Below are 24,264 nucleotides of genomic sequence, written 5' to 3' on the forward strand. Positions count from 1 at the left end.
TTCTTTTAAAAAAACAAGTGAGCCCAAAACTTTATTTAGTAGAAAACTTTCAGAAGACAAAATTAGTCTGTTTGAATGTTTAAAGCATTACACTGACAACATGCTCATTAAAGACAACTCCCGTTCTCCTAAGGTGTAACCCCGTTTCATGCTGCACCCTTTATTCATTGCTTTCATCCTTACAGAGAGGCTGTAAAGTTCTTCTTCTGCAATGCCATCGAAAAAGAAGTCCTCATTGAAGATGGGATTTCTGCTTCTCTTTATAACAGTGCTTCTCTGCTTCTGTGTTTTCCCTGGCACCAGGGAGAAGGTGATACAGCAGTTGATGTTTTTGGGCTCTACAGAGTCATCGTATAAACCCTCTGCACTGATCAGGCGGACCCGCAGCCTTTCATTCTCTAGGCAGTATTCGGCCGATAGCCTCAACACGCCTCCCTTGTCCATCACCACCGTGCTCTCTCCCACCAGCCTGTCCCTGCTGCGGGCCAGGTCCAGGGGAAGGATGGGAGAACAGGACATGCTAAAGCTGCGCGTGGCGAGCAGCCCCTCCGAGGCCCGCCTGATGGCACTGGGGCTGTTGTCAGTGGAGCTGCTCTCCTCTGTGGAGAGAGAATTGTTCCTGGCCACGCTGGATTTGATCTTGGCTTTCAACGCTCGGCAGAGCAATCCCTCCTGACTCTGTGTTTTGTTCAGGGAGCAGGATCTGGGAGGTGACCTGCTGAGCAGCGGAGAACTGAAAGGGGAGGAATCGCTGGAGGAGGCAGTATCGCTGTCACAGGTGCCCTGCCGGTGCAGAGAGAGATGCTTGGGAGGCAGCCGCACAGAAGCAAAGCTGATAGCAATGGGATTGGACATACTCCCTTTGCCACTGAATGTGTTAGCTCTGGAGCGAGACAGCATCAGGCCGGGCAGAGCACCGGGTGGGTCACTGTGGAAGATGGACTCCTTCCTCCTGGTGTGGGGGCTCTCCAGCAGAGTGCAGAAGCCGTAAGAAGTGGGGGCTCTGGGAAAGTGAGGCAGGGAGAGCGCTGCCTGGGACTGTGGGTCCGAGTTGGTGCTTTCTTCCTCCAGGACTGGGAACTCATCAGCACTTTCCACCTGAATGAGATGTGGCAAAGAAGAGCTGGGGCTGTACTGAGAAGAATTAAGGTCTGCATTCTCTGAACTGTGGTCCTGGTGGGAGCCGGTGCCCTTAACAGGGCCAGAGCTGGTCAGCCTGGGGGGGATGCAGAATTCCGGGATCCTGTCAGGGGTGAGCACATTAGGGAAAGCAGCAGCCCCCAGTCGGGCTTTTTCAGGCAGGTTTGGGCCAGGTGGCAGTCCCAGGAAGGAGGAGCTAGGGAGGTTTCCATTTTCATGTGATCCTCTGATCTTTTCCAAGAACCACATCGCTGTAGCTGGGCAGGAGATCCTCAAAGGGGAAAAGGTTGAAGTACAAATCCACCTGCTAACAGAGATGCAAAAGCACATGAATATCCTTCTCGGACAAACTACAGCCAAGCAAGGCACAGAGGATGCTATTCAAAGCCAGGACTGGCATAAGCCCAGTCAATCCACAGGTTCAAAACAACCTCAGCCCAACACACTATCTTTAGCAAAGTCAGATGGATTTTGCCACAACAGAACTAAACCACTAATGAGATAAAACAGCATCGAGTCACTGCCAGAGGAAAGCGTCCCTCTCTGATAAGCCCCACCGTATTTCTCCCGTAGCAGAGGTCGTACCTTGTCAAGTACAAGCCGCTCAGCTCTTTCCAGCAGCCCTCGCTCGCTGCCAACCAGCCTCGGGCAGCCTCGGCGGCGGCAGCAACAGCAACACCGGCAGCAGCCCCGGCGGCAGCGGCAGCAGCCAGCCGCCCCCCCCTGCCCGCCCTTTTCTAGCGGCGCCGGGCACCTCCCACCCGCGGCGCCGGCGGAGGGAGGCGGGGAGGGAAGCAGGGAGGGAAGCAGGGAAGGGGCTGCTGGATGGAGACAGGGAAGAAGGGAGGCAGGCAGGGAAGGGGTTGCTGAGCCTACCGCACCCGGCTCTCAGGCGGCGGCGGGGGAGGAGGAGGAGGAAGAGAAGGAGGAGGGATGCTGCCGCCGCTGCTGCCCCTCGCCGGACACGGCGCTGAGCCCCGGGGCCGTGCTTAGAGCGGTGTGGAGGGACTTTGCAAAACGAGACTGTCACGGGAAAGCAGTTTTTTAAGGAGCGCCCCAGGTGCCCCCCGAGCAGCGGCTGCACCCTGCGGCGGGACGGGACGGGACGGGACGGGGCTGCCCTCCCCTCCCCTCCCCGGGGTGGCCAACGCCACCCGTACAGCACCGGCCCCTCGTCCGGCCCCTGCTTCCAGTTCCTTTTGATTAGAATTTATTCACAGAGGCGTCCCGAGATTAACTAACAAACCCAGGACAAAAGGTGAATTGTCTCGGTGCTTCTTTTCTTCTCGAGATCCTGGCAGGTTCCCAGCATGAGAGCAGTAGGAAGTGGGAACTGCAGATTTTCAAGCTGATTTGAAAAGAACTGCGCTGCTTGTCTGCCTCCGAATGTGTGCACCCCGCTCTCATTATCCACAAAGAACATGAGACAACCGAGCCCTGACCCGGTGTCCTATCACCGATAGCGAGCAACCCCAGAGGCAGGAATGCAGACACAGGGAGGAGAAAGACAAAGTGACTTTGGCAAGTCACCTTGAAACCAAGTATGTGAAAAAAAGGCTCGGGCATGTGTGACACTTAACAGACACTGCACAGAGTCAGGTGGGATCCATGAACTTTCTCACCCCAGTTCTGCAATGCAGCAGAACTCGAACAGACCTCTGCAAACTCCCTGTAATTATTCTGCAAGCTGAAAATACAAATCTTCACTGCAAAGCCGGGAAGGCCTGCCAAACACGTTGGCTAAATAGTCAGCTGAAGCTGTATGCCAGTAACACAGTGACAGTATGCAAATAATTTTCTTTCCTTTTAGCGCTGAAGTCCATGTTTACCGAATGCTTGAGACGGACAAGATGTGCTCAGAGAAAACGGGTGGGTTACAGGGGCAGGGAACATTTTGAACCTGCGAAAAGATTTACCTGGGAAGTCACAAGTTCTGGGTCTGAGCCTTGCCTCTCTCCAGTTTTACACCAGTTAAGCTTCACTTCCATAATTATCCTCTAGTGATTCAAATTGGAGAAAATTCTTTTCGCCATGCTGTACAAAAAGGTTCAGGACAGCCCAAATGTCCCAGTAACATTTCAGTTGTCTGAGCTCTTGTGGTTTACTTAAATGGATTTACTTGCACTGAGTGTGCTTCAAATAATCTCCAATCTAATTTAGAGGCTTCCAGAGCGGGTTTGCACTTTCCCCAGCTACTGAGACTTCTGAGAGGAGCTATTGGAGACACTGGGACGCCCTCCTTTGGGCAGCAGAAAGTGTGCCACATAGCTGTTATCCATTCAGACCTGGCAATGCAGTACTATCCATCATGCACTACATACCCTGTAGCTTCCAAAGAGTAAGTGAGCTTTATTCCAGTATGTACACATCTGCTTTTGATACCACAGAAAGATCTGACTCTAAAAATGGAGAAAAATTAAAGAAATTGAGCTTTTTAGTGGGCACATCATTACCTCCAGTAACAGTTCACAGAAGTAGTTCAGCTGTATCAATCCTGGCAATTAGCCTCAGGTATACTAAGTCCACAGCCAGCATCAGGCAGTGGTGAAATGAAGTAGCTAGGCTGTTTTAGGTACTTAATTGCCATTTAGTCTCTTTAGGCTTCCTCTACAGCTAGTGAAAAGAGCCAGGGTTTTTCCAGAGGGTGGTTCAGTCTCCCAGTCTCAGTTGCCCCTCTCCCTCTGGGGACTGCAAAGAGAGAGCAGGTGCCTATCGTCGGGTGGTGTGTATCCTCCCCTTCCTAATAAAGCCTGCACTTCGTTGCCATTTAACAGATTGCTGATGAGCTGGGAGTTCAGGAACACTTAAGTACTTGCACATCCCCTGTGGAAATAGGCACTCAAATGTATGATTAGCTGTTTAGCTTCCTGTGTTCAAAGCAGTTTCTCTTTCCTTGATGAGCTTCACAGCATAATTGAAATATGCTGCCAACAAGGCTTCCTGCTGCTATTAAAAAATGTGTCTGCAAGAAATCACTTTTAAACCGGAAGGGATGTAATTTGTGGCAAGGCTTTATTACAACTCGGGTGCCAGTAACAGGTGAAACCCCGGGACCAGGTCAGGGGCTGGAAAAGCTGCGACAAAAGGAAAGCTCCCACCTGAGCAACGCGGGATGAAGTCTAGATTTTTCCTTCATGCATTGCACTGTTTTTTTTTCTCTAGTACTGTTTTGACTCCACTCAGCATAATGACCCAGCTCAGGAAATGTCTGGCCGTGCCCCCCTCAGCTGCCCACGGGCCTGGGCCGTGCCCCTGCGGGGAGGCGAGCGCTGCCGTGCCGGGGCCTTTGTGCAGGTGAAGGGAACGGTGTTGGCAAAGACATGTTTGAAACCTAGCCTGCCAGATGCAAAGCTTTGCGTTTTTCTGTAACTGAGCCAATATAAGCTTTTAATTCAGCATTTAGTTTTCAAATTATTTCATTCTCCTGCAAACAATAGCCATGTCCTGGTTATTGATACAAAAAAAGTGGTAGTTCTACAAGCTCCTGAGCATGGGGATGTTGCACATACACACACACACAAACTACCCTGGTGTATTTCTGTAAAGGGTGGAGAACATCATTACCCTGTACAACTGCAAGGCCTGTCCAGTGCAGCTGTCATGGTAAAAGACATCTCTACCTGGAATAATTAGACAAATTCTGAGCTGTGTTCTAGGTCTTCATCAATGGCACTGACTGGTTCAAGGGCCTGGAAGTGCAAGAGGAAACCTGCCACTGGGGTCAGTGGTTTACAGCGGGTAGAGAGAGGCAGGAGGTCTTTGGGAGCTGACAGCCTTTGGCTGATGTGCTGCAGGGGAGGTGGAACCCTCCTTGTCCAGCCAAGGTGAGTGGGAAGATAAAAAAGAAAAACTTCTGGCACTACTGTGAAAGGGGGAGGTGTGGAAGACAGGCATGGATGAGACGCAGTAACAGCTTGCCATTCTTAAAGCAACAGAAATGGCTTAGTGCATTATATGACCTAAAATATGCAAACTTTACACAGGATTCTGTGAGAATAAATAACCCTGTACAGCAATTCAGCTGCAGTTTCTCGAAAAAACCCTCAGCCAACCAAGCGGCACTTAGATTTTTTTTTTTTTTTTTCATTAGAGACTGATATCATGAGCACATTCCTGTCACCTTTACAAAGATTGAAGTTATCCAGTATTAGTCTGCTTCTGGCCTAACTCAAGTCATTCTGCATCGGTTGTGGAGTAATACAGAGTAGTCACAGAGGCACAGCAAAGCTAATCTGGGAACTTCATCCTTCTTCTCTTATCTTGTATTATACAGTAGCTTATATTTTATCTCATCAGCAAAGGCAAATTTCTGCACAGCTTTATGAGAAATGTCCATGCTCCTTTAAACGAACAAATGAAAGAACAGATGCCCTAGTGCTGCTTGGCAGCAAGAGCACAGGAGTGGCAGGGCCCCCAGGCACTTTGGGTCTTTATGCAAAATATGTCAGTACCTTGTGTCACAGCAGTATGAACTGCAAAAATCAAAAGGTACAAACTAAATTATTTGTTCTGCCTTATTTCATGGTCCTGTGATGAGAAGCTGACATTTGCCATGCAAAATCCACGAAGGCTATGCTGCCCCTAATTCTACTGCCACTGAAGTCAGCAACAAAAAAAAAAAATTCTGTCTGAAGTACAGGACTACAGAGGGATCTAACCACATTTGGCTTTGAATGCATTTCTGTGTTAACAATGGAAATGCCAGACAGTATGCCCATTTCAAATCTGAAAACATATTTTCATTATTTTGTCTACCTGATGTTAAATTTATTTTCCTGCATGCTTTTTACATTTTTCCCTTACATGCTTCCCTGATTTTAAGACCTCAGAATGCAAAACCCAGCTTCCAGCATGAAATGTACTTCAGATAAAGCATCGAGTCCAAGACCAGCAAGATGCAGATGCTATTTATGGAAAAGCTAGTCTAGCATTTTAATTAGTTAAAGAAATATTTTCTCCTGCAACAATTTGGTTCCCAGGAGTAGATGAGCTGCTCCAGCCCACTTTCTCTGTCTCACATTTTAACATGAAGGTGGAGTCTAATTTTCACTAACAGCATTTCCCATGCTCAGCTGTGTAAAGGAACCCTCTAAGCAGGCATGAATATGTATAAAGCTGGGAGAAAAGAGATAATAGCTCTAATGAAAAGGGGAATTAAGTCTTTCTTGCATTTTCTGTGTTCAAGCAACCTACCAGTAATGACTAACATCCTTTCTGAAAGCGTTCATCTCCTTTAAAGCTTAAAGGGCATCCTATGGGAAACATTTTATTCCAGTCTCTCAAACACAAATAAGAGTTTGTCTATAAACATTCACCAGTAAATAATATAAATGTATTAGCTTCATTCCTTAATTCCTACCCGATCAGCTTGTTTGATTACATTGCTGCTGGTGTATGAGAGATTGTTTAGTACTGATTTTACCTTGAATGATAAAAAATACTCAATGCCTCCCCCAAAATACACCGGCTTCACTTATCAATGGTTAGTAATTCTAAACATCCATCAAAAATGTTTTGCCTAGATTTTATTCTACTTGTGAAGCATAAAAAACAATACATTATTTTATTGTGGAAGTTTAGTTTCTATAACCATCACTAACAAGAGTGCATTCCTGGCATAGAGCAAGTTCTACTATAAGAAAGGAGCTGGTCACAAAGAAAAGCAGGTCACTGGCTTTGATTGGATTGAATGAATACCTGAAGGTAACTTTGCTGGACGATAAAATTAATTGTTGTTTATCATTGTCCATCCATTGGAAAATATTTGAGAGTTTTCACTTAAATGAACATCACTTATTTAGGTGCCTGCAGTCAACAAAACCTGGGAACAGGGTGACTTCTGAAGGTGAATAGGTTTCTCAGTATTCCCTATGTATCTATAAAGTCAGTACAAATTCAGACCAACAGGATAAGCAGGTTCTGAATACACATATTCTCTGCTGTAGGTCAGTTTTATACCTCTTACATGAGTTATGACACCCGAATCCCAGTAAAACACAAAGAAATAGAAGGTTTTGGGGTTACAGAGAACACACACATCATAGAAAACATTATACGTATATAGTGGCTTTATGGATTTTACTCAGGAACACATCAAAATTTAATGCCAAATATCCAATGAACTGGAGCTATATGCTTATGCAATATAGCCGGTTATCAAGCTTGTCTTTGTCCTGTGAAAGTAAAAAATTATGTACCATCGGGAACTCTTTATGAGATGTGCTTCATGAGAGCCAGAAACATCAAATAGCCTCATAAAATGCCAATAAGAAACTGAAACTCAGCTCAAGGTATACCAGTATTTCTGAGAAGAAGCCTCAACATGTTTTATTTTTTTTTTTAGAATATAATGCTGCAACTGTATTATCTTAGGATCTACAGAATGACCTAGATTCAAATGGTTATTTGTTGTTCAAGTCTCTTATTTGTAATGTTACAATCTTCTGTTGTTTTAATGACAGCATTTCTAATTGGATTGAGAGGATTTTTGTCTGCTCAGTGTTCAACTGTAGTTGTAATGCTGTGGCCAACATGGTACTGATAAGTAGCACAATGTAGTAGAGAGCTGTGACATACACGGATCACTTCAGATATTAATGGAAAACCAGATGCATCTTTTAAAACAGTGTCATATAAAGAACTCAAGACTGCCAATAACTTGGTCAAGTAGACTTGTAACACTGTAGGAAAGAATGGAACCAGAACAATATTTGAAAGGCTATCAATATATGACACAACAGGTAATTCACTATCTACATTTCCCATGCTTGGAGTGAAATGAGCTCCACTGCTCAGTTCAGCCAATTAGCTGAAAAAGCAAGCTTCTTCACACTGCTAACTAGGATAAAGTTCAACAGCAGAGCAGAGCGGATTTCCTAGCATAATCAGAGGGTTTTACAGACATCTGATTAGCCAGGGCAATTTAGGTAAGCTGATGAAAGGATCCTAAAGAAGACTGGAACTGGCTTTAAAAAGGAAGAAAATAGAAGAGAGGATGATTATTTAATTGAAAGAAATATGAAGGGCAGAATGACTCTGCTTGTTCTGCTTGCTTCTGAAAAAAATAGGGACTTTGAGCTCTTTTGCACTGCTCCAGTTTGGAAGAGGAATGTGTGACTCTCAGTCAAGGCTTGGCAAATTGCTGCCCCATCAGTGACTTCCTGTGATTAAATCTTGAACTTCCAAAGGGAAAAGGACTGAGGGACTCAAAAGGGGACTGCTGGTGCCCCTGTGTCTGTAAGGCCACTGCTCTGAAGGGTCACACGAAAGTGTCTCATCTTCCTCCAGTGAATTAATATTATCAGTATGGTTAAAGGATGTCTGATCAGGAAAATAATTTCACAGTTTTGTTGCTGTGGTCATCCACTCACTCTGACAGGCCAGTCAGAAGATCACAGCCAGGTTATGCAGCCACAGACACAAAGGATGGAAACTGAACTTCCTCTAAACAAAGAGGAACCCTGAAACCTGGACTCCTTGTCTTGTACTGAGATCAACTTTGGGCTGTTTGTTCCCTCAATACATGTATCTAGCCTGACTGCAGAGCAGGCTTCTCTCCACTAGGCCAGAGAAACGCTTCTAAGGATTTCCTGAAAAAAAGTCCACCAAACCGATCAGCTCGTAACACAGCAAATCTTTGTGAAAAAACAGGAATAATCACCATTCATCTCGGGGCTTGCAGAGTTACCGTGCTGTGCCTTGTAGCAGGATATACCCCGGTTAATTAAATTTGAGAATTACAGCTTATATTTTCCTCAGGGTAAAAACAAAAATAAAATAATTTATAATTTATAGAATAGTTTAGAATAATAGAATAATTTATAGAATAGAATATTTCAGTTGGGAGGGACCTACAGTGATCATTTAGTCCAACTGCCTGACCAATTCAGGGCTAACCAAAGGTTCAAGCATGTGATTAAGGGCCTTGTCCAAACGCCTTAAACACTGACAGGCCTGAGGCACTGACCACCTCTCTAGGAAGACTGTTCCAGTGGTTGACCACCCTCTCGCTAAAGAAATGCTTCCTAAGATCTAGTCTAAACCTCCCCTGGCACAGCTCGGAACCATTTCCACACATCCTACCACACGATCCCAGGGAGAAGAGCTCATCGCCTCCCTCTCCCCTTCCCTTCCTCAGGAAGCTGTAGGGAACAGTGAGGTCACCCCTCAGCCTCCTTTTCTCCAAACTAGACAAGCCCAATTGCCTTAGCTGCTCCTCACCTACAAAGATTTGTTCATTTCAGATTCCCTGCTTAGACACAAAAGCATAAATACCAAAGCAATTCATGCAACTATCTCTGTTCTGGTAGCCTTGATAGAAGAACATTTTCTGTGCTTTAGTCCCATGCTTAATGTAGTCGAATTTCATGGTAATTCTCATGTATCCTAAATGAATTTGTTGCATATAATGGTTATATTGACATCATTAAAGTGAATAAAACATATACTGAGAAAAGCTATTCTCTGTATCCTCTTTGTGCTCTAAGTAACTTTAAATATGAAAGATTAAAAATAAACATTTTTTTAATTTTTATTTGAAAATGAGACTTTGTAAAGGAAACAAATTTTTACAAAACTTAAATTCAATAAGGATCACTTTTATCACGGATAAAAAAGAAAGAAGAAATGGATTTAGTTCCCTAGTACACAGTCCTGCCACTATGCCTGTCCATAGAAGGAATGTGTTTCAACCATTGATAAAATACACGTACATCCATCTCAAAAAGTCAAATTAGAGAACAGCTATGGATCTGTGTGCCAATTTCTTTTGGCATTTTATGTTTTATTACTCAAGAAAAGATTCTGTGAGTCAGTAAAAGGATAATTAACTACTACTATCACCTTAACCAGGCATTACAATGTCACTAGTTTTTCTTTGGAAGAGTAACTCCTAGGATTTATCTGCCTGTCATCAACATTCAAGACACAAGGCTAAAACTGTCAAGTTAGACAACACATGCTGTGGCCCATGAATTTGCACCAATAGCAATATTGAGAGTTTCCTCCACAACTGTGCCATGCCATGCTGATAGTGATGCAGAAATATGCAACAATGTGATTTTGATTTTCAAAAGTGGGGAGGGAGAGAAACCTGTACACTGCAAAACACTTACTGGCAGGTTTTGTTAAACAAGTAGTTCTTTATAACCTTTCCCCCTCAGACACACACACAAGAGAGTTCTTCCCCAGAGAGCACAGATCAGAAACAACCTTAAACTGAAGGGAGAGGAAGGATTAGTGCTCTAATGCACATGAAATACATGTTCTTGGGGCTTCCTAGCTGGTTGCAGCGTGTCCCGCAGGTACAGTATGTATGAAGCTTAAATACACCAGGATGACGTTGTTGTGCTGAGGCAGCAACCTGCTAGTACAAGCAAGGCTCATGAGAACGAATAAGGCAGCAAGCCAAGGACATTTCAAAAAGGATAATTCACCTTGTCAAAACATTCTAGATGTTGATTCAGGTATTTAACACTTTACAAGCAGGTGCCTCGGCAGACAACCCCCCCACCCCCCGCTACTTCCCATGCCATGAGCTCCAAAGATGGAGGTGTCACTGAGGGAGGAGTTTCTAAGATGAGCCCCGAGAGCAGCAAACGCAGCTGCCTGCAGGCCACGCTCTGTGGTGCTGCCCTGGGCCGGGAGAGCCCATCAGCATCCTGCAGCTCCAGGCAGTGGGGTGCAGAGGCTCTTCAGGGGTTCCCCCCTTGGCCCCAGCCCCTTCCCGGGCAGACACTGCACTGGGAGGTAGGAGGTTGCTGCTCTCCAGTGCTAGATGGGGAATTCTGCTGCCAGAGCTCCATGTGCAGGGCTGTGCGAAGCACGTAAGAACAGCAGCCGCTGGCTCACTCCCTCCTCTCCAGATCATATACAGTGAATCTCTAGTTGTTTGTATCAGCTTTCACCTAGACTTTATTTGACTTAAGATTTGACTTGGAAATCTTCCTGCTTTGCAGCAAGTTAAGATAGCCAGCCAGTTCAGGCAGCTTCACCTAGTTCTTGCAGATTAAATATTAAAAAGAAAATTTACGAATAATGAAAGAGTATCTTCTGAGTAGTAGACTTTAGATGAACACTTCTTCTATGTGAAGGTGGCGCACTGATGCGATTGGCCTCTATATCTTGATGGGTAGGACATGTAATCATGAGAATTACATCTGGAATACATTTCAGAGTGGTATCACTAATCAGTAGCACCTAATTAAGAACCAGATGTTGCTTTTGGTACACTGAAATACAACATTTGTAGCAAAGCTCCAAGTTAAACTCTTCATCCTTAGACTCTGTCCTCAGCATTTCTGCAAACTGAAGGACATTCTTTCTAAAATTTCGTTTTAGAAGGACCTAGCATTTCAGCAGCGAGGCTGTAGTTTTCTCTCCATGAGGCTGTTGTGTCTCTGCAGAAGTATTTTCTGAAATAAGAAAGTATTCTACAGTTTTACTTTCCATTTTAAAAAACAGGGCCTGCTATGGCCCTGACCCTGCAAAGCTTCATATAGATGATCTGTGATTATGTCCTTTATCTCAGAGATCCTTATGCCCAAAGAATATTGGGAAAACAGAACTAATTTGGAATATTGGGGGGGGGGGGGGGGGGGGGGGGGCAGAAAATCCATTAGTGGATCTGATACCAGTAAGAAGAATCTGATTCTAAGAGCCAATGTAAAAAGCCCTGTAGACTTCAGGCAACTTTGGAAAAAGGCTCAGATTTTTGTAGAGGTGCTTGTTTTGGTCTTGAGGAACAGAGCAAAAGGATGAAAACAGGCAGTGACAGTTTGTTATCAGGAGGAAACTGATTGTCTGAAATTTCATTTAAAAGAAAATTAGAAGAAAAGTCACAGGATACTGTAATAATACCCTGGGATTAAAAGGGAAGCTTTGGGGGATTTTGTGGATCATCCCCCCCCAGCATTAAATATCTGCCATTAATGGTTTACAACCACAGAAGTCTAACAAACTGGGTTAAAAATGCCTATAGACCACCACTGGCTCACAGCAGCAAGCAGGAAGAATGTGAGAAAGGCAAGGATTTTCTCTGACAAAATTGCTTCCAAGTCAGGGAATCCATAGGCATGAGAAAACAAACACTTTAACTGCTGCTCCCAAACACAAAAAGTTTAAACATATGGCCAGCTATTACTATATAAAGAAAAAACAACCTCAAGTTATTGTTGTCACACACACATTCCCACTGGGAAAAGTAGAAATAGGCTCATGTGGCCATAACCAATTCTCTGGTACTTTGTAAAAATTCTTACATGGCGAGGAGCTTTGCTTAAATGGGGAGGACAAAATTAAACCCTTTATTGTTTAGCTATCTCCTCCTCTTTCATTACCTTAGGTGAGCTTTAAGTTTGAACCCAGCCTCCCTCACCCCCCAGGGCCCACTGCCTCCCCCTGGAGCCAGCAATGGGGAACACATGGCACTTGCATGGTGGGAACCTCATCCACCCCAAACACTTCAGAGAAAACAGGCTGCAATTTAATTACAACACATGTTTGACTTGAGGCTTTGCACTACTCAAGAGCATGGCAGAACCTAACACTTCAGCTGTTGGGACACTTATGGGTTTTCTGCTATGCATGCATGTAAAGTAAAAGATGCCTTCCTCTGTTTTCTAGCACTTAAAAATACCTTTTGCCACTTATTTTATCTCAAGTGAAATAACAAATACAGTGAAAGCTCTGGAAAATGCTTCTTCTAGCACCAATCTTATAATGAGCTGCGTGAACCAGTCATTGAGAAGAAGAAAAGAATATCAGGGAGTACCTTTTCCAAGCCATAGCTGCGGGAAGCACAGCTCTTCCTTCATGATCAGCAGCACCATCCTCAGAGCTGAGAGGGAAACCAGCCAAGTGATCCAGCAGGTTCTGTATTTTCTTCCCACCTGAAAAAATGATAAAAGGAACTTCCTGGGCAGCAATCTTGTGTCTATCCCTCATCCATTTGTATGCAAATGTTCAGTCCTGTAAGTACTGGGAGGGCAGGGGCCAGTCCCTCCCAAATGCCTCTGTGGATAAAAACACCTGAAAGCTGCTGTTTCACTTTCACACAGAAAATCCCATCTCTGGCCTCCAGAACAAAGACTGCTTTTCATTTCTGTGCCAGAGCAGCATTTGCCTCATCAGCAATCCTCAGACAGTAAGGCCAGGATCAGAAAGCCATCAACTTGTTCCTGCTGCTTTTAATTAAGCAGAACTCGTCAGCAAATATAAGGCCAGCAAATGACACAGGCGCTAATAAGCATAGTGCTCCGGCTTCTGATATTCCTTATATTGAGCTACACAGTGGCAGCACCCTCACCCTCTGTACCGTTTGCTCTTACTTGCTCTTTAATGTGATCAGCTGAAGTTGGGAATTACAACTGATCTTAAGTAATTAAAGTATTATAGTCGGCAATTTACTACTCAGCAACATTCCTAAAGCAATGATGCGATAGCATTCAACAGCAACTAAAATGGCAGTCAGGCCAGAGCAGCTTCAGCCCCCAGGTACTTAACCCACACTGTTCATTCAAAGATCAACTGTTTCAGCAGGCTGAAAGCCATTAACAACTGCCCCGCTTCACCTGTCAACAATTTGCCCTCCTCTAAGAATACAATTTAAATCTCTCCTGCTTTCTGTTAGGTCTGAGTCAAAGTCCCTTGGAAACTGTAGAGAACCTTATTAACCCTGGACTTGAGTCAGTTTTTCTAAAGGAAACTTGCCAAATGAATTACAGGCTTGTAGATGATTTTTTTTTTTTAAACTTTTTAAAGTATTGCACTGGTATCAGGAAGCTGTTACTACAGTTACAGTGATACAAGCCCTTCAAGGATGGTTTCAGTGGTACATGATCTTATTTGGACTATGCAGGAGCACATTTTACCTACTGAAAAGAATAGCAAACAACAGAAAAGAGCACTCTGGGGCTTGTGCCCTTATATGGAATGCTTTGATTTTTAAATATTTTTGAAAAGCGTCTTCAGTGTGCTGCCCAGTGAAACTCTGGAAAAACATTTAATAAATTATTTTAAGTTAGCAGCACTTCATGTACTGAAAGCAAAGAAATCTTTTACAGTTTATCTATATAGTAAGATATCATTAAAAGAAAGAATTAACTGAGGATTGCCATCAGTGAATGACTGACAGTAAGATGGAAGATTGATTTGATCACAGGAAATACAAACAAGTTATAGCTTTAGGGGGGTCAGTGAAAGCGCAACATTAAAATAAATCACCAGAGCCTGGAGACAGAGCAGCTGGGAAGGGGCTGGTGCTCCCTCTTCTCCGTCATGCTGGCTTTACCTCTGTGTAATCCTGCTGACTTTAGACTTTCACTGCACAAGAGAGAAGAGAATCACATGCCAAATATATGTCTTGCTAGCTTTGACCAAATTTAGCAGTTGTAACTCCAGAGTTTCCAACATAAATGTTCATATCCATCCTGAACATCTTTTTCACTGGGGCATTTGAGCTTCACACAAAAAAATACAGTGTTTCAAAAAAGTTTTTCATGAGTGAACTGCTGGTATATTCTTGTTCATTTATTTTATGTTTCTTTTGAATCAACATCTCACTTAAAATCTGCAATGTCAAGACCAGTAGCAATTTCCTACTTCAGAATTCCCAAAGCAGGTTTCATGTCTTTTTCATTTTTACTAGATTTTTTTCAATACCAATCCTTTTATAGAGCACAAATCCCACACCATACTTTTACTTCTCCAACTATACTGGTGCTAGTCAGAATATAAATCCATTTATCACAGGTCTTCTCACTCCTATTTCTATGCAACTGAAACACCTTAAACTATTGTCCAAAGAAAGCTAATCTAGCTGACTGGGAACAATGCATCTCATAATATCTTATTAAAACATTTACTAGATAGCATTGCCTCATTCCAATTTATTTCATTCTTTTATCTTTTGTCCTGCTGTAGATTACACTTTACTCCAGAATTCAATTTTCCTCCTCTCCTAGAAGTCAAGCACCCATCAGATTTTTGCTGTCTCCAAATCCAGCTTGTTTGAATGTATCAAGTCCATTTGCTAAACCCATTCTTGCAGATGTTTGAAGCAGAAGCAGCAGCCAATTCAAGATAAGGCTTTGGCTGTGTATGACTGATCTAGAAATCCCTCTCCTGTTACCAGCAACTACTGTTGGTATTGGAGTTTCTCTCTGAAGCCCTGATTATTTATACAAGGCAAGTCTGCAGATTATGCCATTTTTGGACAAGGAATGCAGGGCTGGAAGAGGCCTCCTCAGTCTCTGAGCATGATCCCTCTCCATTGCAAACACTGCATTATCCATTTCCCCATCAACATCTTATCCTGCTGCATCATGAAAGGCAGTTGGGTTTCAGGTGTTTCTCCCAGAGGAAAGCAGTTCTAGATCCCAATCACTGCTGTGATCCTTCCACGCTAAATGTGTTCACAGCCAGCCCAGGCTCATCTGTCCTTATGCTGACGTTTTCCTAAACCTCACGCAGTTCTTTCCCTTTTTCCTTCCCACCACTGTTCACCCTCTGATGCTCTACAGAAGACAGTTGTTTTGGCCTTTCTGCAGATAAACATCATGGTCTTTTAGTCTCCTTGTATAGAAGACAATAGTCCTATCCTTCCCTGTGATAGGAGATATCACTAGTGCTTTGTATAAAAGTGGGAATATTCCTTGTATCTGAGGGAAAGAGATCTCTCAATACATGTCTTTTTCAGGACTGCTCATGGTAATCTCATGATTCACTGTTACGCCTAAGGCACCCCCACCAAATGGCTCATATTTTGGTGCAGAGGGTTTTGTTCTTGCTCCTAACTGCAAGACCATGCATTTTGCACCTTTGAATTTCTTCTGGTTTCTTTCACTTCAGACCTCAGGGAGGACAGTTATTTTTTCCTTGCCTTAAAGGAGCAAAGTTTCTCTGCCCTCATCCAAATCCTCCCAAGACAGTGTGTTTCAAGTAAAGTATTTCTTTATGTTAGAGGGGGGAAGCAGAATACTCTGATATCGGTCATCAACAGAAAGGCAAATAAATTATATTTTCTGGACAGAGGCTGGAGAACGCTGTGGGGAAACAGTCCATTCACACAGTTGAAATGAACTGCCCTCATGACTCTGCAAATTAAAAGGTATGTTCACATCCCTGATCCCTCAAAGGGTAGGTGTGAGCAGAGATGTGGAGATGCACTCCATGTGGAAGGAGCCCCACAAGCACACCTACCACTGCTTCGCGTGAGCCTCTGAACCAGGAGCTGCACGTCACCTGACAGAAAGTCCATCAAGTTTACTTACACTAAGCCCTGTACTGGCCATGCCATCATTTCACCAGTATTCCTGGCATCTATAGCCACTTTCTCTACAGTGACTAGTCAGGAAGAGAACATTTCAAAAAAGAAAGAGAATATCATGACTTGCTGCTCCTAGTTGGACTCATTACTTTCCTCTATAAAGATGCTAATTTCCTGGGGCAAAACTTTCTCTCTCTTTCCCATTCTCTTGGCTCCCCTTCTTTGCCTGAATCATGATCAAATTTCTCACTATTTGGTAACAGGCAAGATTGTTAGATTGTAATTAGACATACATACATGGTACCACCTGCTACATGCCTACATGCTTTATTTCTTTTTGGCTCTGCAACAGCTGTTGGTTTCAGTTTTTTCAAATTCAGAGTGAAGAAGTGGAGGGAGTTTTGTTGTTTTGGTTTGGTTTTTTTGCAGATGCTTTAATTCTTCTGCAGCATATCAGGGTATGTAACAAACTCGGAAGAAAACTTAAGATCATAAGTAATCATAATGGCTTACGTAAGTTTTTTCAGTGAAACAGTAGACATTTAGTGAGTTTACTTAAGGAGACCCCAAAATTATACAGGCCCACAACCACATCTGTGTGCCCCTTGGGTTTCGAGGCTTTTTTAAATTTTTGATTTTAACAAGATGGTCACATAAAGCCAAACAACTGGAAGTTTTTTAAACCAATAAATAGGATATGAAATTATAAAGCAACCAGTGCATCAAAAACCTGCCAAAAGGTGAGATGGAAAAAACTCATTGCTCTGTCTTGAACACCTCATTTAAAAGTGAGGGAGACAAAGATACACAGTGAGGCATTTCCATGCTTTTCAACTCACTGACCCATAAGTCAATCCTTGAATGTGGCAACCAGAAGACATAATTTTCTCAAAAGCACTGATACGTGTCAACTTCACTTTAACATCTTTTGTCAAATCAGTTGTAAAAATGCAGATAACAACCGTAACTTCCTACTACTTGATGTTGTGACAAACTGAGTTCTGAGTTACCTGGAGGGAAATGAATCATACTACTGCAAAAGCCCGGAGTTGGCCATGTTCACTGAAGTAACAGCTCTTTCCTCGTGGGGAGACACACTGAAACGTACAGGTTTACCTGAGCTCTATGAATGGGGCTCTGGTAGCAGAATCTAATCTGCACCATGGGATTAAACTCTCTAGAAAAACTTGAGAGCTGTTCACTGTTGACATGGGTCCAACTAATATGTATAAACAAAGAGCGTCTTACTTCATGGGATTTGTTTGGTTTTATTTTGGGATTGTTTTCCCCTCAAACATTCCACATTAAAAAAACAGAATTGGTGATAAGCATAGCTCCCCTGTTAGAACGGGTGTGCTTTAGCATTGGGTAGAATACTTACTATTTCCTCATTGAATTGCTGGGCAGAAGCAATGTCTAGGCACACAAGAAACAGCTGCAAAACCTGTCCAAGAGCCAGAAAGAGATTTTGGGTTGTGAGGCTGGTAGGGAACGTTGCCCTGTGTCCAAGTTTTCTGAAGCAGTATAAATTTCCTTGCAAAACTATTAAGTTGTAACTGACTCCCTCCACAGTCAGTAAGGCATAGAAAATCTAATGCCATGCTTTCCCTTTCCTTTTTTCTCGTTGTCTAATATCTTTGCTATTTCAAACTGTAACCAGTTTATAGCTGTTTTCCCAGCACCAACTGCTGTTGCACATCTCCAGTCACATACGACTGGGGAGCACCTTGTGATGGGCTGGACCTCTTCCCTAGAGTGGGACAACCTGACTGGCACCAGGGGTGAGGTTATGACACCTGAGTGGACTCTAAGGTGATTGGGATTTGTGCTCTGCTTCAATAACATTTCAGCCATATAGCTTAATGAAAGTGCTCATGGCTGTTTTCAAGGAGGCAAAGTACAAAGGAACTAAGTGTGTAGTGACAGAGTTGCAGATGTATTTACGTAGTCAGTGATGTGAACAGACACTTGATAGAGGCTCTTTAAGTGACATTTTAAACAGCATCTGAATGATGTGGCTTGCACTTACAGCTCAGGTCCTTTTACAGTCTGCACTACCTAAGTCTATCTACATAGACAGTTACCTGCCTTCCTGAATTCAGCCCCTTAACAGCTCAGCTCTCACTAAAATCTACAGCAAAACATACACTGATTTCAGTCACATGCCACGCCCCCAGGTACATCTACTCAAATAGCTAGATAGCTCCATGTCATGGTTTGAGCCCAGAGGGCAACTGAGCACCACACAGCTGCTCGCTCACTCATTCCCCGAGAAAATAAAGCAAAGGGTTCAGGAATTGAGACAAACAAAGGAAGGGGTGACTCACCCATTATGGTCATGGGCAAGAGACAGATTGGTTAAGGGAAGAAAAAAAAAGAACATAAATTTCATTCAAACACTAGCAACAACAACACTTAACAGAATAAGACAAGGAGAAGCATTACCATATCTTAAAAACACCTTCCCTCCACACCTCCCTTCTTCCCAAGCTCAGCTTTGCTCCCAATTTCTCTACCTCCTCCCCTTCAGCAGCAGCGGAGGGCAGGGGATGGAGGGGGGTGCTGTCAGTCCCACTGCTCCTTCCTCCCCAGGGGGAGGACTCTTCACGCTCTTCCCCTGCTCCAGTGTGGGGTCCCTCTCACAGGAGACAGTCTTCCATAAACTTCCTCTGACACGAGTCCCTCCCACGGGATGCACTTTTCCCGAGATGCTCCAGTGTGGGTGTCTCCCCTCCTGTGCGTTGCAACCCTCCCAGCACCAAACTACAACAGCAGGGGCTTCCTCCTACAGAGTCCTAGACTCCTTTGGGCACAGACACCTGCTCCAGCATGGGCTCTTCCACGGGCTACAGGTGGGCGTCTGCTCCACCAGTGACCTCCATGGGCTGCAGGGCACAGCCTGCCCTCTCACCACGGGCTGCAGGGGGGTCTCTGCTCCAGCACACCTCCCCCCACTTCCTCCTCCTCCTCTCTTCCACTGACTTTGATGTTCACATAGGTGTCTCCTTCACAATTCCCACTCCTCCTCCTAGGTTCCCCTTCTTAAACATATTATCACAGAGATGCAGCCACTGTTGCTATTTGGCTCAGCCCTGGCCAGAGGTGGGTCTGACTTGGAGCCAGGGGAGCTTCGAGGAGCTTCTCACCAGAGCCACTGCTGCAGCCCCTCCCCTGCTACCAAAACCCCTGCCGGTCACACAAACCCAACACACTCCAGCTCCTTCCCCTGACTTTCAGACAAGAGATGCACCTCACTCAACCTCCTCCATCTGAGTATAGCAATGTGAACATCAGTACTTAATGTAAAGACACCAGAATGTCTCACATAAGCTAATGCCAATTCCAGCCACTGACCAGAAGTATGGAAAGCCACAAAACCCTCAGCACCTAGGCCTTGGCCACCTTGGTGTATGAGCAGCACAACCTTTGAGACCTCATGATTCAGCTACAAGTTCACATGCATGGACTCTGGTGACTTGAGAAGACACTGGAAGGGGAAGTCCCTGTCAAAGCCTTTTCACAAATTATTCTATTAATCCAGACTAAGCAATTTATGTTTATCATTTCAGTTTCCATTAATTCTAATGCAGTGCAACAGGATGGCATATTGGAATCCTGTCTCCCCACTAATGCTAGTCCTTCATATTTTCAGAGGTATTTCAATTTTATTAAAGCACTTACAAAGTCACTGCTGCATTTTTATTTGACCTTCATTTCCCCTTTTTTCACTGGAAGAAGTATTTTTTTTTTTTTCCATCTGGCCTGAGCTTGAAATCTGACATGGCTTATCAACATCACATCTTTGTTTTCTCAGATAGCTGGAAAGCGAGTCACACTGAAGGACTGATGTGAATCATAGGTCTGAAGGATGGGGAATGCAGCAGTATACCATTTAAGACAGCTGTATTGAGGGTATGCTACCTATCTTACAAACAGGAAGGCAGCAGTGATCCCTGCTTGTTTCATGAGGCAGGCTGCATCCTGGGTTGACACCTTGCTGCATGTCATTCTTAATTTTCTGACACTCATTAAAACATTCATTTGAGACCTATGCATATGCCCTTCCTGTCTGGGGGTGGCATTATTTTGACACCTTGGAATCATTTTCCCTATACCCAGCAGTGCCTCAAATCAAGGGCACTATGATCACGCAAAACCCTGGTTGCTCTTATTAGCTCACAACAGATCGCTGTCTCAGCTTTGGAGAGCTTTCAGCTGAGCAAATGGAAATCTGCCTTACCAAAGTGCAATGCATAAAAGGAAGGGAAAGCAGGGGTGAGTATCAAGTGTCAGATGATTTCATATTGTAAATCTTAACACAAAAAGGCTGCTCCTGCTCACAGCTAACATGCTCAATTACTCAGTGGGACTGGGTTCTGGAAGGAGATATGGCCATATCAGCTTACTCCTGCAGTTACTCAGACAAACTGGTAGAGCAAATACCAACTTCTGTTTTCTGTTTTTGGCAAATCCTCCAAGGCTAACATCTGCCTCACAAAAAGGAGATATAACCATTGCAAACATATGCAACAGATGCTGCTCAACCATGTCCAATGCACAGGGCATCAGTGATGTCCCTTTCACTATCTCCTAGGCAAAGGGGCAGACGTCCCTTTTGCTGTGTGGTTAGGGTACAGAGACCTGTGGTTACCCCTATAGCAAAAATGACCACAGTGTAGCAACCTCAACAACTTAGAGACTGCACAACCTTCCCCCCTTCCCCCCCCCCCACCTCTCTCCCCTGTTCAACTCCCTGTGTCAAACCAGTCTGTGCAACAGACTTAACAAGACTGTGGAAGTTAACTACAGTATCAAAATATTTACAAAATGGAGTCCAGGCTCATAAACCTGTAAATGAAGTGCAGTTACAAATGCTTCCCCACATCTGTTATTCTTGGGCTGCAGTATATGATAATGAAAAAGTCCAGTTCAGGCAGGTAACAAATACAGAAATCTCCCACATTTTTCGTGAATCATTACCTTCAACAAGGAACTTAAAGAAAATAACTGTTTTTTTTCCCTTTCTACTTGCTCCCTACCCCCAAAGATGTACAATACACAAGAAACTAAAGCCATGTTTCCTAGGGAAAGACTGAGATATCTCTAAAGCTTGCATGCTAGCCTCTGAGGGCAAAGGCTGGCAGTGACAGTGGAAACCACGCTACAGAGCCTGCTCTGGTGCTGCAGGAGAGAAACTTCTTCCTCTCTAAGTGATTAAGAAGTATTTAACCATCTCAATTTTATAAGTAACACTAAGTAAAATTCAAGTGGAACTGCTAGGGTAAAGTCATGTTAGGTTAAAAATGAATTAATTACGTAAGGGATACAAAACATTTCTGGGCAAGCTGTATTTGTAATTTGTATGGTATCTCTAGTTTGGCACTATTACATATTATTGAAGGAATGCTGAAATCATCACTAATGCAGAATAGTTACATTTAATGGTACTGTCTAGTATGGCTTGCTGTAATACTGCAACTGCCTGACTCTATAAAACGATCCTGGCAGCCTCAGAAGCAGTGAATGGAATAGCCCAGCACATTGTATCACACAGGTTGCAGTTCCCAGCTCTGATAAATACCTGATAAAACAGAACAATTAATCCTGTCATGTAGCTATTGCTTCAGCATCATGCCAGCCATTTTTAAGCCTCCCCAAACACTTGCGCAGAGAGAGTTGATGTCTAGCCGGGCAGGGGTCAGATATTATCACAGCTTACAGCCTTAACTCAGCAACACCTTTAAGTGCCTGCTCAGCCATAAAACAGGGCTCTGCCTCATCACTTCACTGTGTACACTTCCTCCTTGTCAGGAAAGCCGTGATGCTAGTGGTCATAAGCAAGCTTATGAGCCACAGACTTCAGCTGGACTTGTGCCATCAACCTCAATATAGGTGCACGATCAATCAGTCAAGGGTAGGTTTTTCAGAGATAAGGGCACAGAATAGCAGGACTTGTGCTGATTTTCAAAATTGCAACAAGGGTTTATTGGCCTTTTTAAGTGACAGGTACCTTTAGAAAACTGGTTCTTACCCACTGAACTGGTTTTCCTCCAAAAAAAAAAGGATGCCACTATAGACCTAACTGATTTTACCTTTTCATTATTGCCACATTCGTAACTCCCAGCTATGATACTATTGCCAAGACATTCAATCCTGATGCTAGCTGCTGAATCTGGGCTTGGTGGGAATGGTAGAAAGAGGCAACGCAACGGAATTGTGGCAAGGAAGAACGGGAACTAAAGGTGCCAATAGTTACTGAAACTCTGAGTAATACCTTTAACAAAGCGGATTTTTTTATTTTTGAGAATTGTAACATGTAGATCAATTGACTACACATTTAATCACATGGGTGAGTTATCTCCAGATACTGACTGCTCTACATTGTAGCATTTCAGTGTCACTCGTTAAAGCACTATAGTGAAGGAAGACTCATTTTTGCCCCTAGCATGGCAACACGCCTGCCAAATCCATCAGTGTTTGTTTCGCACAGAAGTGGCTACACCTAAAATGGTGCAAATAAACCTATGTGGGATTTATTTAGATATTTGGAATAATCTGCATTCTGGACTCCTACACAGAAATTCAGATCTCAGGCCAGCTGAATGGCCGAAGAGATCATGCTTCTAGGCAAGGGAAGAGTATTCCATCTCATGAAGCCCAGAAGACAGAAATATTTGGATGTGTGCCACTGGAGAAACTTCTTCACTGGACTCCACAACAATTGGAGACATTATTACAGTTCTTTCTGGATAGAACTGTGGAAAAGTAAAAGCAACACTTATTAACGAGATGATTATTCATAGACTCTATCCCTTGCTTCGTCCACCAGTTCAGAACTGGCTGCTTCTAGGTTCCTTCACAAAGTCTCACCATAACACAAGAGCCTTTTCCGCAACTTTGACATGTGGAACAACTCTCCCATATTTCTCCATCTTCCCACTTCTGTCTTCAGAGCCATGAGAGTCCACAGCTTGCTGCTCTGCTGGAACAGTGAAGTTTTCCTCAGTTGTTCTACTAAACTTGCGTATTTCATTTCATTTAGCTCTAAGTATTTTGCCTGTAAATATTCATGCATGTCTTCTACCATTCATAAAACAGTTCTTTCTAGAGGGTTTTTTTGGTTGGTTGGTTGTGGGTTTTGTTTTTGCTTTGTTTTTTTAAATGGTATCTGTTTGATTTATGTAAAGTGGCTAATTTTATTTGGAAGGCACAGTGAACACAATCCAACCACCAGAACTGATTCAAGGCTTCTTATCAGCACAAGCAAACTAAGTTGCCCTGCCCTAAGGATGCAGTGCCTAGGCTACACCCAGAGCTGGCTTCCTCTATCACGGAAAAAGCTCACATGCCCCATTTTCCTGAGGTAGCTGCTGTTTGATACATTCTCATCCCCTCTGCTGGCAGCAGCAGCTGCCACTGGTTTTTCCAGAGCCCATTCTGCCATCCCTATTGCCGTCTCCTTTGCCTGTACCTAGATCTAACCCTGCCAAGCACCAAGAGATTAGCCTCGTTCAAAAGTAAAGACCTCAACTCTGCCTATGCTTTCTACCTATGTATATACCTTCACTAGAAATTATTTTTATATATATACATCAATAATATTGCCTGCAAGGTTGAAACAGAAAATTATGTGCATCTTGATATACTGTATGTGCCAGTTTCCACCCTGTCTGGATTTTAACTCTTAATGAAATCTACAGCTTTATGTTAAAAACCCACCACTTCTGCCCAAATTGCCAAGGGCACTACTGATTGCTTCTCTGTGGTAAATAAATTAGGTAGGCATGTACGTGTACCCGCATGTTTGCACATACACCTACTCCATTCAAAAGGGAATATACTCATTTTGTGCTTTATTT

The 24,264-nt window shown here is 43.7% G+C and overlaps 1 protein-coding gene across 13 annotated transcripts in view; it reads right to left on the bottom strand.

The window, feature by feature from the left end:
- LOC104362295 (C2 calcium-dependent domain-containing protein 4C) overlaps nucleotides 1-24,264 on the bottom strand; it is a 35,042-nt gene continuing 10,778 nt past the window's right edge. For 3 of the 13 annotated variants that reach the window (XM_042803684.1, XM_042803686.1, XM_032990449.2), the window contains 4 exons: nucleotides 17,787-17,849; nucleotides 14,362-14,460; nucleotides 12,911-13,028; nucleotides 1-1,447 (listed from right to left, as the gene is read on the bottom strand). In XM_042803684.1, coding sequence (XP_042659618.1) covers nucleotides 88-1,447; nucleotides 12,911-12,924 — 1,374 coding nt within the window. In that variant the 5' untranslated portion in view covers nucleotides 12,925-13,028; nucleotides 14,362-14,460; nucleotides 17,787-17,849 and the 3' untranslated portion in view covers nucleotides 1-87. Of the gene's footprint in view, nucleotides 1,448-1,725; nucleotides 5,151-12,910; nucleotides 13,029-14,361; nucleotides 14,461-17,786; nucleotides 17,850-24,264 lie in introns of those variants that run through there. The other 10 variants (XM_042803688.1, XM_032990451.2, XM_032990453.2 and 7 more) reach the window with 7 other exon arrangements.

Source organism: Tyto alba, unplaced genomic scaffold, assembly GCF_018691265.1.
Source record: "Tyto alba isolate M040663 unplaced genomic scaffold, T.alba_DEE_v4.0 Super-Scaffold_41, whole genome shotgun sequence".
NCBI lineage: Eukaryota > Metazoa > Chordata > Aves > Strigiformes > Tytonidae > Tyto > Tyto alba.